We start from the raw sequence: 17,953 nt of genomic DNA, 5'->3' as shown, positions 1-17,953 counted from the left end.
ACCTCCTTGGTACCAACTCTGCTTGATTACGATATTTTCTCTTTCTTACCCCATACGTACTAAACCTTTTAGGAGCCACAAAACTAAGGGTAGAGGTTAATAACTGTCCTCTCTCTCTCTTTAACTTTTGATCCAGAGCTGGTTTTACAACGAAACCTTGCATGAAATAGTCAGTTTTTTAATGATATTTTGACGAGGCGTTTCAGGACAAGGTTTGTTACCTTCGCCGCCGCAAATTTTTTTTCCGTACACGGTAGGCAGTATCATTGACCGTGGGCAGTATCATTTTAACCGTTGGCAGTATCATGCCGAAATAGCCGAAAAAATCAAATCAAGATGGTAGTTTAGCAGTGCAGAGCGGACGAACATAGTGTTTACATTTTGTCTTCTGAGTAACCTTATAATGAATATAAAGCGCAGAAGCTATTCAATATCAGTTGACGATTTTAATAGTTATGTTAACATCTTTTGACATATTTCTAGCTTCTTGGTTCCATACTCAAAACTCTCTCATCTTGTTGTTTCTGAAGTTTTGTACATAACAGACACAGTTTGTTTACAACTCATTTTCTCACTGTTGCTGGTATTGTTATATTCTTGCTGTGTGTTATATCGGATTATACATATCTTAAAAATATTCATTCATTTTTATAGTTGCTAGCTAATACTTGAAAAATGTCTGCAACACTTAGATCGTTTCGTTCCCGTTTTATAAATGTTGAAAACACTGATGAACTGAAAGCTGTAGTATCAGATATTCTTCCTTTTAATGAAAACGAATTCAAGATTAGTAATATACAAGGATCAGTCAAGAAATTTAAAGCTGTTGTTGAGTGTACCATATCTTCTGAGGAAGAGTTTGTGAAAAGCTATCAATCCAACACAAATGAAACGTTGAGAAAGCTAACACCAAGATATACTGGTGAGAAAAGCCTGTATAAGCAATTTACATACTTCAGATGTCATCATAACACACGGTATCAAGCGACAATGAACAGTAAAATGAAGATGAAATGTAATCCCAGTCAGAGATTCAAAAACACTGATTGTCCCTTCAGCTTGGTGCTGAAGTATAAAAAAGAAGAAGGTGATAACAATTGTTTGCTAGAAATGGAATGGACTCATAATCACCCAGTAAATTCTCTACAGTCATTATCCTTTAAGGATATCAAGCCAGATGTTGTGGCTGAAATTACTCAGCTATATGAAAGAGGCTTTACTCCTGGGTTAGCTTATCGAGAGATTTGGACCAAAACTAAAAAGTCGTATGAAAGTGAAGTAGCTTTTCACAAGTTCATCTCTGACCGATCAGTGTTTCCCAGGCGCACAGATTATAATTATTTATATACAGAATATCATCGAAAAAAATATGGAACACAAAACACAAGTACAATGTTTGAAAAGTTGAATAGTATGTTCATTAAATGCTTTCGTATATTCTATTTTTGTTATTTCAATGATACATTTTATGTATTTTTCAATGTTGATGTCAGTTTGATAACGTATATATAGTATATATTCGTGAAATTTTGAAATTTTGTTATATTTTTTAGCTTTGGTTGAGCAAGAAACTCTCAAAGATTCGGATATTTCAATAAAAGCTCAGAAATTTGATGCTGAACAGAATGATCCCTTTATCCTGGTAATCATTACTCCACTTATGAAAAGAGTACACGAGAAGGTTAGTCTTCAAAATTTCTCTTTTAAAGTGTCCAACATTGAGCATGAAAATATATGATTCTTATTTGTATTTAGATCAGAAGTTCTGGAGAACTAGTATTTCTTGATTCAAGTGGTGGTATGGAAGAATACAATCTCCGAGTATTCCTCATGGTAACACACTCTTTTGTTGGAGCACTGCCTCTTGGAATCATTGTCACTAGTGATGAAACAACAGACACAATAACAAGAGCATTAGAAATCTTTTCAGCAACACTGCCTGGTATGTTTGATACAGCTACATTTTTGTGGTTCTGTTATGTCAGTCAGAACTATATACTATGGGGGCTGGGGGTAGTTGAGTATGACCTTTGATTGTACCCTCTTTGTGACTTTTGACTGTTAGATGACTAATGAAGATCTTTTCATATACCATTTTGTCAGAAATTTTATGCTATGTTAAATATCTCCATTTGTAAAAAAGTAATAATTTTTCTAAATTTAGATGTTGCCTTTTATGATAAAGGACCATTGAATGGACCCGGTGTCATTATGACCGACAACTGTGATGAGTTGAAAGACGCTTTACATGCTGTTTGGCCGAAGTCACGCTTATTGTTATGTATTTTTCACCTAATGCAGCAAGTATGGAGGTGGCTTTTCGATAAAAAACATGGGATATCACAACATGATAGACCAGGTTAGATTTTAAATGTCGAAAAATGTTTCAATGATTTCTAACTATTTCTAAGAAGCCTCCAATAAAGTTTCAAGAATATTTCGATAGTTTCTAAATATACTTAAATAAAAATCTGAAAGTGTTTCTATAGTTTCTCATATATATCTTCATTTAGTTATTATGGCAAAATTCAGAAAAGTAGTTTATGCTGAACTTGAAACCGAGATGGAAGAAGTGTACGATGAACTTCTAGATAGTTTTGGACCGAAGTATGCCCAATTGACGTCATGTTTGGAAAACGTTTATGATATGAGAGAAAGGTGGTGTTTGTGCTATCGAAGAAAAATGACCATAAGAGGAAACAATACAAATAATTTTGTGGAAGCTCAATTTTTGGTGTTGAAAGATAACATTTTAAACAGAACAAAGGAGGTACATAATAATAATACATTTCTACTGAGGTCAAACTTTTTTTCCTTGAGTCAAAGCTGCTGAGTCGAAGTTCACCTATTGGTATTTATATCAGAGATCTATAGTTAAAATATTAACATTCAGTAATATTTCAATTTTTCAGATAAATATAAATGGTTTGTTCGAGAAGCTTACAAAAGATTTCAATGATCATTACAAGTCTAAGCTTTTGAGTGTTGCTAATGGAAGGTTCGATGGCATATACAGTAGAAGATTCATGGGTAGGCAAATATTAATGATTCATTTTCCAAAAATGTCTATTAGGGGTACGGAATTAAACTGTGCATCTCGTTTTTCCCATGTCTTACTGCAACAAAAACTTTTGATTTTACGCTTTCATTTTATATTCAGGAAAGACTAAAGAAAAAGGAGAAGGTGTTGGATATAAGCTTCCACCAGAGCCTGTTCTGCGTGAAGTTGCAGAGAATATCATAAGCAACGGCAGCAACATCTACTTGGTTCCCAGTTTCACTGATCCAAGTGTACATTATTGTGTTGACATGGAACTCGGATTGTGCGAGTGTGATGTTGGTAGTGATGGATCTCCATGCAAACATCAATACGTAACTTGGAGACAACATTTGAAAAGCGCAAATTTCATTCCATATCTCAGTTCAGAAGAAAGGAAGCAATGCTCGTATATTGCAATAGGCCAATCGCTTCCTGATGTTTATTATGAAGGGTTGCGTGATTATTTGGATGCTGGAACAAATGTGACTGAAAGCTCTGGTCAAAGCGTTCACTCGTAAGCTTTCATCATTATCCTGGCACCTTCAAATGTTGAGAATGTCTATTTCATTAAATACAAGATTGTTTATTATTAATCAGTAATAATTTCAAAATGTCTTTTTTCCATATTTAGCGACAGCGAAAGTCACGATACTATTCAACAAGATCCGATGGATGAAGGATCCACTTCAAATGTAACAGGTAACATTTTCAACCTTCTAGCTTAATTTATAATTTTATACGAGTATGACCATGGTGGAAATATATTTCGAATAAATTTTGAAACACATAGCTGTTTATCATATTTTAACAATGTCAGAATATTCCCATTTAGATGAGCGTAGAAGTGTCGAAACAGTAAACTTTCAAGAAATTCAAACTGAGTTCACGGAAGCTAGCGAAAAAATATTGAGGATGATCGAGTTAAACCGCAATAACAATGATTTTTTACGAGGAGTGTCAAAGTTTTGTGACAGAATTTCAAAGTACGAAACTCAGACTTCAAAACTCTGTTCTGCATTCCACACATTCGCAAGTGATATTCACTACAGTAAAAAAGTTACCAACCAAACTCATTCTAAAAGTCGAACTGGCAAGAAAATAAAAGTTCAACCAGAGGCTGTTAAAAGACGAAGCACAATTTCCGGAAGCAAGGTTGCTATTCAAAAAGGGATGACGAAACGTAAGAACCCGTTCAACGTTGAACCAAGTTTGAAACGAGGTCATTCGTTTACTAAAAATGTTAGTAATAACGAACCCGTTGCGAAAAAAGCCGGCCGAACAATGGGTTCTAAAACAAAGTTTTTAACTCCGCAAGTAAAGAGACCAGCCATTAAAAAGGACAGTAAACAGTAAACAAATAATTTTACTTAGAATGTATTTTCTCATGACGTTTCAGATTTCCATGAGTCGAGGAATTTTTTGGTACAAACATCACATGCATAAGTTTGTGTTTCATGTACTGAATGGGTATGTCTCTTCAATGCTTGTTGTGAAGAGAACGACTTTTCACATAGAGCGCACGTGATTATGTTATCGTGAATCTTCCTGTGCTTTCTCAAAGAAATTTTGTTGCTGAATTCCTTTTGACAAATATCGCAAGTACATAGTACGCAATTCTTGCTGTGATAGTTGAACTCCTTCTGTCGCGTGAAGGTTTTCTTGCATTTTGCGCAAATCAACGACTCAGTTTGACCACAGTCATCTTCTTCTCGCTTCTTTTGCCCTTTCTTGTTCCATTCCTACGATGAATCAAACGTAAAATTTGAATTAATCTAGTGTATAATTTGAAATAATATGTCACAGAGATCTGAGTACGAGGTTGTTATTCACTCTGAGTACGAGGTTGTTATTCACGTGTTCCTACATTTGAACGTTTACTGTATGATATTTGCCTTGTACATTGTATATTTTGTGATTAGTTAAAAAAAAAAACTTAAAACGAACGTGTTATTTTTAACACAGACACACCTTTCTCGAAGCATCGTCAAGTGCCTTCCATCTTTCTGATCCAATTTTACTCATCTCTGCCAGTTCTGGCGGGGCATCATCCGCAACAGTCGCTTCACTCATTAAGGTGTTCTGAAGGAAATAATGTTTCGATAAAATCTGTGAGCATTGTTTATACGGAGTTGACTCATGACACAAAAGTAGGGGATTGTACTTACCACTGTTTCGCGATAAAACAAATGAAAGCCATTTATTTTGCTGCTTTTCGTTTTCTCGTTGGATGCTAAAACAGACAACAAAGTTTCAAAAGTTGATTATATTTTGGGTCTTTACGCATATAAGAACAACCTTGGTATAAATGCTGTAGAATTCGATGGTGTGAAAAAACCTCTCACCAACATTGAAATCAATATTCTCTTCTGACATGTTGTAAGTAATCACAGTGAGAAAAACTCGATCAAAATAAAACTTATATAATCTTTGAGAAACAAGCATCTATCTTAGTATATAAAGATTAATGGTACTTACCAGCTACTTTCGCTTCGAATAAGTTATTCCACACTCATATTCTGTATTTCTCTTTGTTTTCGGTCAAGTCAAAAGTTTCCACGGGCATTTGCGGTACAAACACTTGAGCATGTCAAAGGACCGGTTTCCGAAAAATATTGAAAAAATTAATAGATACTGCCAACGGTTAAAATGATACTGCCCACGGTCAATGATACTGCCTACCGTGTACGGAAAAAAAATTTGCTTCGCCGCCACTTAATATAGAATACTGCCATTATTATAAAGACTGCTAAAAAAAACTACAAACTCGCAGGTTCTTAGATTTCTCGTGCGTCGTAAATATTTCCCTCGCCGGTGTTTCGTGCATTAATGTTTGCTCTTGTTAGCAAAGTATTAAAATCACTCCGCCAATGGCTCAAAGCGAACCTGCGGCGCACAGAATACGGGTGTCGTTACAGAGACTAGCAATTAGCTTGTGAATGAATCCACGGGTTGCCTGTCCGTTATATATCGCATTTCGTGTTTCCGTAGCGCCACTCTTTTCTCACGAACAAACAGACGCAATAAAGGCATTGATATAAGAGATAACCCGTGAAAAATTAACTGGGTCATTCGTCCTTGCAAATCCACGGGATTTCTAACATCGCAAGAAAGTAAATCAAAGTTTATGCGCATTTTAAGCACTGTTTACCTAAACTATGTATCCGCAAAAGTAGCATTTCCTCAATTTATTGGCTGCAGAGAAATCGCATCTTGATACTTTTTGACAACCTCATAAAAAAGAAGAAAAAGTGCTATTGTATTTTTGTGTATTATGTTATCAATTGTAGTTTGTCAATCAGAATTTTGCCTTTTCTGCTTTCCTTAAAAACATAGCGCTCAAGATTAGGGTAGAAATAAATCTTTGTGTGTTTTCCTTCTGTTTTTACTTGTTATTGTACAGAACAAGTTACAAAAGTAGCGTTAAAAAACGTGGTCGTTCGTCATAATACGTTAAAAATACGCACAACCAGTCACCTACACTAATAATAGTTATTTTAACACACTCATTTTAGTCTTAAATTACGTAACAAATTCCTCATGCAATGAGCCATCCAAAGCTAGTAGTAATAACCCATAACTTGCATCTCACATACTGTCAAAGAACCCTGTTGATTTAACACCAATCGGACATATCGACCTAAAACAGTTTTGTCGCATTTGAAAGTTTCTAGAATAAAGGGACGTTTTTCCAACTTTGCACACACCTGATAGTTTTGCATCATGTCAAATGAAGATGAAACTTCTATCATAGCGTTCTCTATTAGGCCGGTAGTAAAAGTTGGACTATATATTAGGACACGCGCGATGATACTCGGTTTCGTCAAATCAACTTTGATCCATTCGTTGCTTAATTTGTTGTCTGAGAATTGACATGTAAACCATGGACCATCAAAAGCGTTAGAAGAATGCGTTTGAGATAAAGTTGCTGAACTCCACGATGGTTTTTGTTGTGACAAATTAATTTCATCTAAAATAGAAACTTTTTCTTAATTCACAACGTCAGCTCGGTTCTATCATTGTTGTTACTTTTAATTCTTAATTATAGGCGACACACTTCAAAAGTCACACAGTCTAAATCAATGCTTAGTTGGTACAGATTAACTATAAACACGGATGTAATATCAATTATTGTTGTATTTTAAAAATACTTTAAAGAAAGAAACTTTGGCGAGAGAAAATTTCAAAGTCCGAATTAAGGAAAATAACTATCCAAATAATTAAAATAAATGGTTTACAAATATTACACGAATAAGAAAAGTAGCTTAAAAGAAGTTTATTAAAGAACGAAGTCCTGTAATGAATAAAAATTCAATAATTAATTAATTCATTCGCAATTAAGTCTGTTTAAGTTTTTCGCGCAACTTCTCTTCCTTTAAAGCACAATTGTAGGCAAACAAGTCAAGGCTGGTTTCCATTTGTCTGGATCGGACCGGATTGGACACGGAGCCGATCCGCTATTTATCGGTGCACACGCTGAAGAAGGTGTTTTTTATCCAATACATTTTGAAGCCAGATAGAGGTTTTTTTATTTAAAATAGTTCGAGACTGTTTAAAAACCGATCCAAAAAAAGTTGAAAATTTTCTGATCCAAGGATTCTTGATCAATACTGTATCGTTTTTTTATCCGATGAATGTTGTAAAGCGTTTGATCACGTGATGTATATTTAAAAGTAAAGCTAAAGCTAGCTGGGTCTGTTACTAGATAGTTTTTTATTCCTACATATTAAGTATCATTCAGTCTTTACTAGTAACATTTTTCATAACTATATATCCTTATTCTTTCCTAGCAATACTTTATGGCTGTGTGGGGCGAAAAAGAGGAGGTTTAAGATGGACTTACGTCAAAAATAAGATCTTTAACTTAAGATAACCAAAAATATTTTACATACAATCGTAGTTTCAGCATTTTATAATCTTAAAAAAGGAAATTATTTTTGTCGTGTTATTCAACTACATATTCGACTTTTTTTTTCTTTACTAGTTTTGATATAACAGTTAAAGTTCACAAACTGAAAGCCAGGATTACCTAATGGGTATTCTTTATTCAGAAATTTTATAAGGTCTGCTATTGTTAAGAAAATCGCTATTTATGTGTATATTCAGTCCTACAAATTCTATTTCCCTTAACCCAATTCGGCCCGGGTTTTTTCGAACATATTATGACCGGGGGGAGGGCGGAATCCGCCCCCCTCAATAACTTTTCATAGGCTTGTCCAAATTGAATCAAACTTGGCACACTTATAGTACGACACAAAAGGAACAAAATAGCAGGAATAAAGTTTTGCTTACGTCAGCACATTCTCCGTGACGTCATCAAAAGCTTGAAATTTGTTAAAAATTATCTGCTTAAAATTCAATTACTTTAGTTCTAGAGCGAATTTTTACATTCTGTTTGAAGTTTCTGAAAGCTAAATAAATTTTATTTAACATATTATCCGGTTTTTACACAGATCGTATGAAAAATTGTCAAATATTCCCCAAAAATCCGGTTTTTTCCGATTTTTGGATAAAATCTGGAAAAATCGGGAAATCGGATTAACCACGTAACCAAAACATGCAAAATGATTCTTCTTGATTAAAGAAAGTTGTGTTGCAAGTTTCAAGTTCTAAACATAATCCTAACAAGAGTTATTATATTTTTCCTAATATAAGAGTTTCATAGAGATTTTTAGGAGTAGTTTCGATTAACAGCCAATATCAAAGCCTCTGAAAGATATGGGACCTAAATACTTTGCATGCAGGTGTCTAACAGATAAATATTGAAACTCAGTAAGCTGTGTTATGCTGTGTTATAAGGTAAGTTTTTTTTTTTTACTTATTTCCCTTCGTCATTGATGGCTTACCCCGGCGTTTCGACGCAGGGTTTCCCGGCTAGTCTATATTATAATACCCGTATACATGTATCTATATATATATATATTGGCGGCCACTATCACCAATATCAACTAATAAAAACTTCATTGCGTAACGCCATTAATACTATGCTGTTGGTCTTTGTATAATTAAAAAAAGATGGACCTTCACGTGCTGGGGCTTGCATTACCACATGCTTTCCATCAATTGTCTCAATAAAGTTAGGGAACTGCCAAAGTTTCTCGAACCTTGCAGCTCTTTTTTTCCATTCAACTTGCGTTGATGGACATTTCAATTGCCCTGCGCCCGACATTTTTCACATATGGCATGTTTAACTTATAATTCTACCAACTTTTGTAGTTCCGATGCGATAAATGCCCACTATGGTAGATTATGCATCTCCAGTCACTAGATATCTTAAAGTTATGCACAAATGTTGATCAGCAGATATGCCTTCACGTTTTAAATTCAATTTAGAAATGAATGGTGCAACATAACATAAGAATTTTTCGTATATTCCAGGTAACATGCAATATTGTTTCGAGAAAAATGTTATCAAAGAGGTGTAGATCTTAAATTAATAGATGGTATTTCTGTTTTCTTTCATGGAATTTCTTACGCACTATCTTTTTTTTTATTTGTTCCTTAAAATCATTAAAAGTAGCAAGATCCTAATATTTATTGCAGCCACCTTTGTTTACATTTTTTAAATGAAAATTCGCGCTCTTTCAGAAGTGGAAATCTTTACATGGATCTGGATCGGATTATATTTCGATCCCATCCTGATCTGATCCGGTACGATCCAGACAAGTGAAAAACAGCCTTCAGTGGGAAGAGACTAATACAGCTGATGGGGTTATGAGTTTGTCTCGGCAAGAGCTTTGTTATAAAAAATGCTGGAGAAATGCGCAATTCACAAGCAATTTTCTTGAAAGAAATAATTAAAATAAAAAATTACAAGTAAAAGAGACTAACCTATCGGTTTCAAGAGAACATCGTCAGTTGAGCTGTTTGAATCGTCACTGTCTTTTTCTTTTTCTTTCACACAATAACATTCGTCAAATGTTTTTCGTTCTTCTATCACCGTTGCAAACGAATCAAATTTCTTGCAATAAAAAACACATGCCACTATCAGCGTATTATGTTTTACCGCTACAGATAATGATGCTACCGTTTTCTCCTCGTAGTAATGACTTCCAGATTTTTTTGTTAAAACCACCAATAAAAGGAGTAAAATCTTCATTTTCTTAACTCTTTCCTCGTTGCGTGATTTGCGGGAAAAGAAGAATGGTGCATATGTCCCATTCACATGTTAATATCTTATTTTATCACATTTTCTTAAGTTTACTCTCCTATAGTGCCAACCTTTAAATTAAGGGTTTTTTTAAATCTATTTTATATGTAAATTGTTATGAAGGTTTTCTTCGATAACACGCGAAAAAGACAATATAAGATTTTTAATAGGGGCTAATGGAGAACACTTTAAACGCTATCCAGCTGGAGGTTTAAATGAGTCGTTTGGTCAAAACGCCCTCTTCTAAACCAATGTTTTATTTTTAACATTAACTTGGTAGATAGCAACTATTACAACCTGAGGAAGATTTCAGTCTTGCTTTTCTTTTCGTCGTACCGAGTTATTAATTACTGGTACATTGACTCGTTGAAAAATCTACTTAGTTAGGCAAATAGCGGAAAAGATTTGCTTTTTACAAACAGTTTAAATAGATATTGGTTATAAGCGGGTTTTTTTGACGACGTCATCAACTCGTCTGTTTTAAAACGATTGTGTTGCTCCAGCTTTAGGAAAATGATTCTATTTTGTCCCCAGGTGGTTCGTAGTTACCTACGCGGTGAAAAACAACTTTAACAAACTTAAGCGCATTGGAATGGCTTTACTAATCTTGCCAAGTATATTTGCGTCAGTCCAATGCAATGAGTTAGTGCCTTACCGTCCAAAAACCTAAGAAATCAGACAAATCAGAAAAGAATAAGTTTAAATAGAGCGCAACGAATTCCTGAAACAATATATAACCTAGAAGGATGGATAGAAAAAAGAAGGTACATTTTCAAAGTTTATTTTAAAATAACCCCGTTTTCTAAATGATCTTTCCTTTGTTAAAAATGTTTAAGATATTGGTAGTGTAGCGCATAAATTATGCTAGATTAAAAACTACTGAAAATTGATTGGTTTTCGTTAATAATCAAAACAAAAAACGACAGGGCATAAATTTTATAACCAAAACAAAAATGGAGTAAGTAGCCTTGCAAATAGTTGTAGCAAACAAATTTTAAATAAAATAGTACAAAAAATTTTTAGTCTTTTCACAAACTATATTAGCATGATTTTAATGTTAATACCACGTCACGGACATCACCCAATTTGGCACTACATGTTAATGCTTGTCAAGTATAAAATTAAGTCCTTCAGAAGTTAAAAGCAAAACATTGACACCAATTAGAATAACACTTTTTTGTGTGTATGCTCATGTTTCGTCATCCTTCTTTTGTATTTCCCTGTAAAAAAAAAAAAAAAAAAACTATACACCAGATAGGGGATTTTTGCTTAAAATATATTTAAACGTTTGCTATACAACAACAATAAGACAATCTAGGTCTGCATTTTGCATGTTGGTCTCCTTAACTTGAAGAATCGTTTCACTAAAGCCATGTTTATCCAACGTCAATAAAATTTTTAAGCTATTTTTAGGTAAAATTTGTAAGGTTAGTAAAATAATCTTTAAAGTCAGTTAAGTAACAGAAAACAAGCAGTATTAAGGGTAGCGTAGGCAAGCAGCAAATTTGTTCCAACCTGCATTGAGAATTGCAGATGGTGTTACCATTGAAAATGGGTCATGTTCGTGCTCTGAAGTCCTCACAAGAATAAGTCGGTTCGACCCGTCAGCTTGATTGTCCTCTAAGATAAAAACCTATCTTATTGATCCAGGTTATCTATGCTGTGTTGGTTGGAGGATGCGAAAACAAATTTTCAATGATAGCCTTTTTAAAATTAGCAACAGCGCCCGTACTCTGCCATAGAGGCCGCAATTTTTGACGTTTTTTTCTCATATATACCTACCTACGCCAAAAACGTCAATGCATGGCAACTAAAAGAACCATACGTCAACCTTAAAAAGGCGGCCACTCTTATGGTGATTTCAATATGGATGCTACCCCTAACCATTTGATATGTTCAAATAAGAACATATCATAAAGACAAAATTATGTTGACAATCATCGCTAGCGATCTGTTTATACCTATATTAGCTAGGTAGCTAAAGTTTGCAGCTGGTAGCAAACCATACAATAAGTTGGCAGAAATCTGCATCCGGTTGATTCCGGTCACCACAACGAAAAAGTTTGAAAGAAGTGTTATACGTTGTGAATCAAAGCCTGAGTCAGCAATTTTAATCGTGTATTTAAAAATTGATCAGAGTTAAAAAAACCTCACGCGATCAGGGCCATACTGAATTTGAAAATAACGTATACAAAGTTTGCGAATGCGCAGTCTAAATGTCGGGCCGTGAACTACCGTATATTATATAGATAATGTGAGTCAGAATTCTTTGGTTGTTGTAGAACAATATGCCTTCCGTCCACTTAACCCAATCCATTTGGAAGATTCCACCGATGATAAAACTTTTCCGCATCTCCATCCACCCTTCTGTTATTTTCAGCGCTTTAAAGTAATGTTTTTCGAAACTATAATTGCAGCGCACACTTCTTGAGTTATATAAAATATTGCTTTTTCACTAATCCGGAATTGGCATTCCAAAGATCTGAATAATTCACTGCTTCCAAGATATCTTAATGCAATGCAGCACATACCCTCAGACCTTACACATTCTTTTATGTTGGTATCTTTTTTTTGAAAGATTGGGGTAAGAGGATGAAGCAACTCATCAATATGATTAACGTCCATTATCAAATAATCTTTAAAACCTATTGAATTTTTTTTTTGGCTCTTTAAACAAATTATAGTAACTTCCATCTATTTGTCGGCGAAGCAACCATGGTCTTGTCCAAAATGAAGCCTATTACTTAACTTTTCGTTTCATTTCCTTTATCAAGAAAAATTCCTATTGATGCTACTACCACGTTTCTTTTACAAACGCCATCTTTCTTTCTAGCTACATGCAAATTTGTTTTATAAACTAGCACCCACACGACACGGGGAAAAAATCATGTGCTTGAAACAGCAATTTCTTTGTTTTAATTACATGAAAAATGTTTCCACGACCCCGAATCTTTAGTGGCACCTTCAAAAATTAATGGAACAAACTCAAACATAATGATCGAAAAACTTTGACCAAAAGGGAAAAAATGACAAGATCTGGATTGGATTTTATTTCTATCCCATCCTGGTCAGATCTGGTACGATACAGACAAGTGAAAACCAGCCTTCAGTGGGAAGAGACTAATCCAAATGATGGGGTGAGGAGTTTGTCTCGGCAAGAGCTTTTTTATAAAAAAAATGCTGGTGAAATGCGTAATTCACAAGCAATTTTTTTGAAAGAAATAATTAAAAAAAAATTATAATTAAAAGAGACTAACCTATTGGTTTTAAAATAACATCGTTATTTGAGCTGTTTAAATCGTCAATGGCTTCTTCTTTTTCTTTTACACAATAACAATCATCAATAGTTTTTCGTTCTTTTTGCACTGATGCAAAAGAATAGAATTTCTTGCAATAAAAAACACATTCCACTATTAACGTATTGTGTTTTACCACCACAAATGAAGATGCTACTGTTTTCTGTTCGTAGTAATGACTTGCAGATTTTTTTGTTAAAGCCAGTAATAGAATGAGTAAAATCTTCATTTTCTCAACTATTTCCGCGTTGTGTGATTTACAGGGGAAAAAATCATTATATAGCCATAATAACGACTGCATATGTCCCATTCACATATTAATATCTTATTTAATCACATTTTCTTAAGTTTACTCTCCCGTAGTGCCAATCTTTAAATTAAGGATTTTTTTTAAATCTATTCAATATGTAAATTGTTATGAAGGTGTTTTTTGCTAACACGCGAAAAAGACAATATAAGATTTTTAATAGGGGCTAATGGAGAACACTTTAAACGCTATTCAGCTTGAGGTTTAAATGAGTCGTGTGGTCAAAATGCCCTTTTCTAAACCAATGTCTTATTTTCAAAGATAACTTGGTAGATATAGCGCCAATCACAAACTGACATAGATTGCAGTCTCGTTTGTGTTTTCGTGGTTAGTTTTTGTCTTTCTGCAAAAGTTTGGAAACATCGAATTGTTTATCACTGGTAGACTGTCACTTGAAAAAATGGAATAGTGGAAATGGTGTGCTTTTGCCAAACAATTGAATAAATATTGGAAACGTTTTTTTTGACGACTTCATGAACCCATCTGTTCTAACACGATTGGGTTGATCCGACTATAGGAAAATGATTCCATTTTGGTCTTAAGTGATTTCTAGTTACCTGAGCAGTAAAAAGCAACTTAAAAAATTTAAGCGCATTGTAATGGCTTTGCTAATCTTATCAAGTATATTTGCATCAGTTAAATGCAATAAAATTGTGCCGTACCGTCGAAAAACCTAAAAAAAATTAAAAAATAAGAAAACACGCACACCAATCCGTTGATCTTTACGTAAATAAGTTTGAATATAACGCAATGAATTGCTGAAAAAAAATATGATATAGGATAAGGATAGAAAAAGGAGGAACATGTTTTAAATTTCTTTTAAAAAAACCTGTTTTTCTATTTAATTTTTTTTGTTAGAAAGTTTAAAATATTGGTAGTTTAGCGCATAAAATATGCTTCATCAAAAACTACTCAAAATTGATTGGTTTTTATTAATAATTAAAACCAAATTGTTATTGGATGCGGAAATTTTCTAACTAAAACAAAAATGGAGTAAATAGCTTTGCAAATAGTTGTAGCAAACAAATTTTAAATAAAATAGTACAAAAAACTTTTAGTCTTTTCACAAACTATATTAGCATGATTTTAATGTTGATACCACGCCCACGGACATCACCCAATTTGATACGTAGAAACTCGTTTAAGTTTTGTGCTACCACGCCCATGCATAAAGCATCCTAAAAGGCAGGGGACTACATAAATTTGCATAAGCTCTGTTTTTATGCATGGGGAAGGAATAATTAGTCTGAAGTAGTTTATAGATAACCATATTTTCCTGTATCAAATTTTTGGAATATAGCTTCATACAATATATAATTAGAAGAACAAATCATCTTGTAAGAAGGTCGCTACTAAATAACATATGATTATTAACATAAGATTTTTTGAGGAGATAAGAAATTGTACAAATGCTATCAACTGGTATACATTCTGCACATTTTTCTTGTAAGAAAACCAAACAATTGGTTCAGCCTTGACTTGACATTCCTTATTTTTCCTTATTTAAGCAAAAAACACCTTCAGGCCGAATAAAGCCTTTTAGACTGTTTTCTGAAAAAAAAACGTGTATCACACATGGACTTGCTGTTTCACATTATTTTTACAATGTCAGATTTGTTTTTTTTTAAAAAAAAGACAGGAAGTACACGTAAATAGTTAAAGTATCAGCATTAATCATATCTCAACTGCAGGTTAATTTAATGATCATGTACCAAGTCACACAGTTAAATCGTGGACAGTTTGCATTGTGCATTGTTTTTACCAAATATTGTAGAATAACAATCATAAAATCATGCATATACATACACAATATATACAATGAAATTAATAATCAACAAAATTTAACTAAAATATTTTATAATACCTAGCTATGCATTCATTACAACTTACGGAAATTATTCTCAGCAAAACGTAGTAAATTGTATGTAGATAACGGACTGACAATGTTGGGATTAAACTCACAACCTCTTAAATCGAATGCTCTATTGACTGAACTACCGACCCCAAAAAAGGCGCAAATGATTTCCTTGCCTGCATTTGCAAAAAAAAGGTTTTGTCTTTTAATAAACATGATGCAACTTACAACATATAACTAAGAATTTCAACTTCCATGTTATTTACAAAACCTTCAAATGTTTCCACCTAATTGTAGGTTGACGTTAGTACAATTTAAAGTCGTAATCACTATTCATAAAGACTACTTTACTCAAGTAAAAGCTTAAGCCCATGATCCGAATTTACTAATTGCTGTTTATGTGAGATTTTTCTCAGGCTTTACGGGCCTTGCGGAACTTGTAAACTGTGCTAACATTTTCGCATCGTATCAGAATATTCGCGACTTGATGCTTTTTCACAACACCGGAAAAAATGCCATTGTCTCAGTATGTTTACTAGAATTGCAGATTGTAGATCATAATCATGCCGGCGTTTTACCTTTTCAGAGAATCGCCAACGCTTGAATCAAGGGTAGAAATTCAGCTGTATGTTTTTACCTATTAAAAACGGCAATAACCTGACAGAATACGTGCGAAATAAGCACGAGCGTGTTTATAGTGTTAGATTTACTTTCTATAGAAGCAAAATATTATGTTAAAGATTATACAAAAAAATTCATCATCCAATTACTGTGCTAAAACTAGAAATAATAACCCATAACATACATCTGACACACTTTTATATAACCACGCTTATTTAATCACAATCGAACATATCTTCCCAAAACAGTTTTATCGCATTTGAAAGTGTCAATAAAAAGCAAAGGTTGCACAAATCTGATATTTTTGCATCATATCAAATGAAGGTGCAACTGTTATCACAGCCTTACCTATAACGCTACTAGATAAAGTTGGACTAATTTTGACGCGTGTGATGATACTTGGTTTTGTCAAGTCAACTTTGATCCATTCGTTATATATTTGGTTATCTGTTTGCTGACATGTAAGGAATGGGCCATCAAAAGCTTTTGAAAAGTACATATGATTTACTGCAGATGAATTCCAAGATGGCTTTCCTTGTGACAAATCGATTTCTTCTAAAACAGAAACTTTTCTAACTATTCATAACGTCAAGGAGATCTAATTTTTTTTATGAGTGACAGACTTTAGAGGTTGCAGATACACTATAAAACAAAGGAAAGACACTAATCCTAGTGGCTGGAGGCTTCCTGCCCTTCTAGCTTGTGGGAATATAGCTTGCAAGAACTATGTTTTTGCAAGAGATTTGCCAGGCGGAATTTTTAGGTAGAACGTTTATTTTAAAAAAGTTGTTTATTTGCTTTCGAATTAACATGTTACAAATTAAAGCGTAGCCTCTAACCTATCGGTTTTAAGACAACATCGTCAGTTGAGCTGATTACATCATCGTTGGTTTCACGTTGGTTTCACGTTGGTTTTTATCTTTGACACAATAACAATCAACAAATGTTTTTCGTTCTTCTATCACCGTTGCAAAAGAATCAAACTTTTTGCAATAAAAAACACATACCACTATCAACGTATTGTGTTTTACCGTCACAAATGATGATGAGGATGTTTTCTGCTCGTAGCAATGACTTGCAGATTTTTTTTGTTAAAACCACCAATAGAATGAATAAAATATTCATTTTACTTAGTTTATGCAAAAAAAAAAAAAAAAAAATGATATATCTGTAATAAAAGGTTACACTTATGCATGTGTTACACTCGCATATCAATATCTCATTTTATCAATTTGTTCAACTTAACTCCATTATTTCATTATAGTGCGAATTTTTGAGTTGCATGGTTGTTACTTCTATTTTATTTGTAAACAAGTAAACTGACATAATGTGGAGACGATACGAAATCTGGAGACGAGGTTTAGTGTGAGAACGAGGTAGTTGACAATTTTTCATGTTGCATTAAATTATGATATCTAGACCATGACCTTTAAATGTTTTGTTGGAAGTCTTTTTTTGTTCTTTTACTCTCCGGACCACTGTTGTTTTGAAAACCGTAAGGCCATCGTCCCTGTATAAGTCGATGTTTTTCTTATCAGACTTTTTGGCTAAAGTGTCCAAAAGAAAGCAACCGACCAATTCGCATACTTCTGCTCCGTCGAAAGCACCAATTGTGACATCAGAAAGTTTTCCTCCTTTATTATATAGCAATGATTTTTTTGCATGGTGAATAATTTCTATTTTTTAG

The 17,953-nt window shown here is 33.7% G+C and overlaps 2 protein-coding genes across 3 annotated transcripts; one reads left to right on the top strand and one right to left on the bottom strand.

The window, feature by feature from the left end:
- The first annotated feature begins 208 nt into the window (after window positions 1-208).
- LOC130645151 (uncharacterized) lies at window positions 209-4,398 on the top strand. The gene is made up of 9 exons (XM_057451041.1): window positions 209-1,411; window positions 1,554-1,681; window positions 1,756-1,942; window positions 2,165-2,359; window positions 2,514-2,770; window positions 2,913-3,030; window positions 3,161-3,554; window positions 3,672-3,739; window positions 3,873-4,398. Exons 1-9 carry the CDS (start codon window positions 676-678, stop codon window positions 4,391-4,393), a joined length of 2,604 nt encoding a protein of 867 aa, XP_057307024.1. The 5' UTR covers window positions 209-675; the 3' UTR covers window positions 4,394-4,398.
- Window positions 4,399-4,422: 24 nt separating this feature from the next.
- On the bottom strand, window positions 4,423-5,746 carry LOC130645152 (zinc finger and BTB domain-containing protein 14-like). 2 transcript variants are annotated; one of them, XM_057451042.1, is made up of 4 exons: window positions 5,516-5,746; window positions 5,206-5,270; window positions 5,009-5,119; window positions 4,423-4,779 (listed from the first exon to the last, which is right to left on the bottom strand). In XM_057451042.1, the coding sequence occupies exons 3-4, from the start codon at window positions 5,108-5,110 to the stop codon at window positions 4,423-4,425; spliced, it is 459 nt and encodes a 152-aa protein (XP_057307025.1). In that variant the 5' UTR covers window positions 5,111-5,119; window positions 5,206-5,270; window positions 5,516-5,746. The 2 variants fall into 2 exon arrangements, with proteins under 2 accessions (XP_057307025.1, XP_057307026.1); XM_057451043.1 differs by having other exon boundaries at window positions 5,206-5,746.
- Window positions 5,747-17,953: the final 12,207 nt, after the last annotated feature.

Source organism: Hydractinia symbiolongicarpus, chromosome 5 (assembly GCF_029227915.1).
Source record: "Hydractinia symbiolongicarpus strain clone_291-10 chromosome 5, HSymV2.1, whole genome shotgun sequence".
In the NCBI taxonomy this organism is placed as follows: Eukaryota; Metazoa; Cnidaria; class Hydrozoa; order Anthoathecata; family Hydractiniidae; genus Hydractinia; species Hydractinia symbiolongicarpus.
Note: the sequence above shows the minus strand (reverse complement) of the source record. Positions and strands in the feature narration are given on the sequence as shown.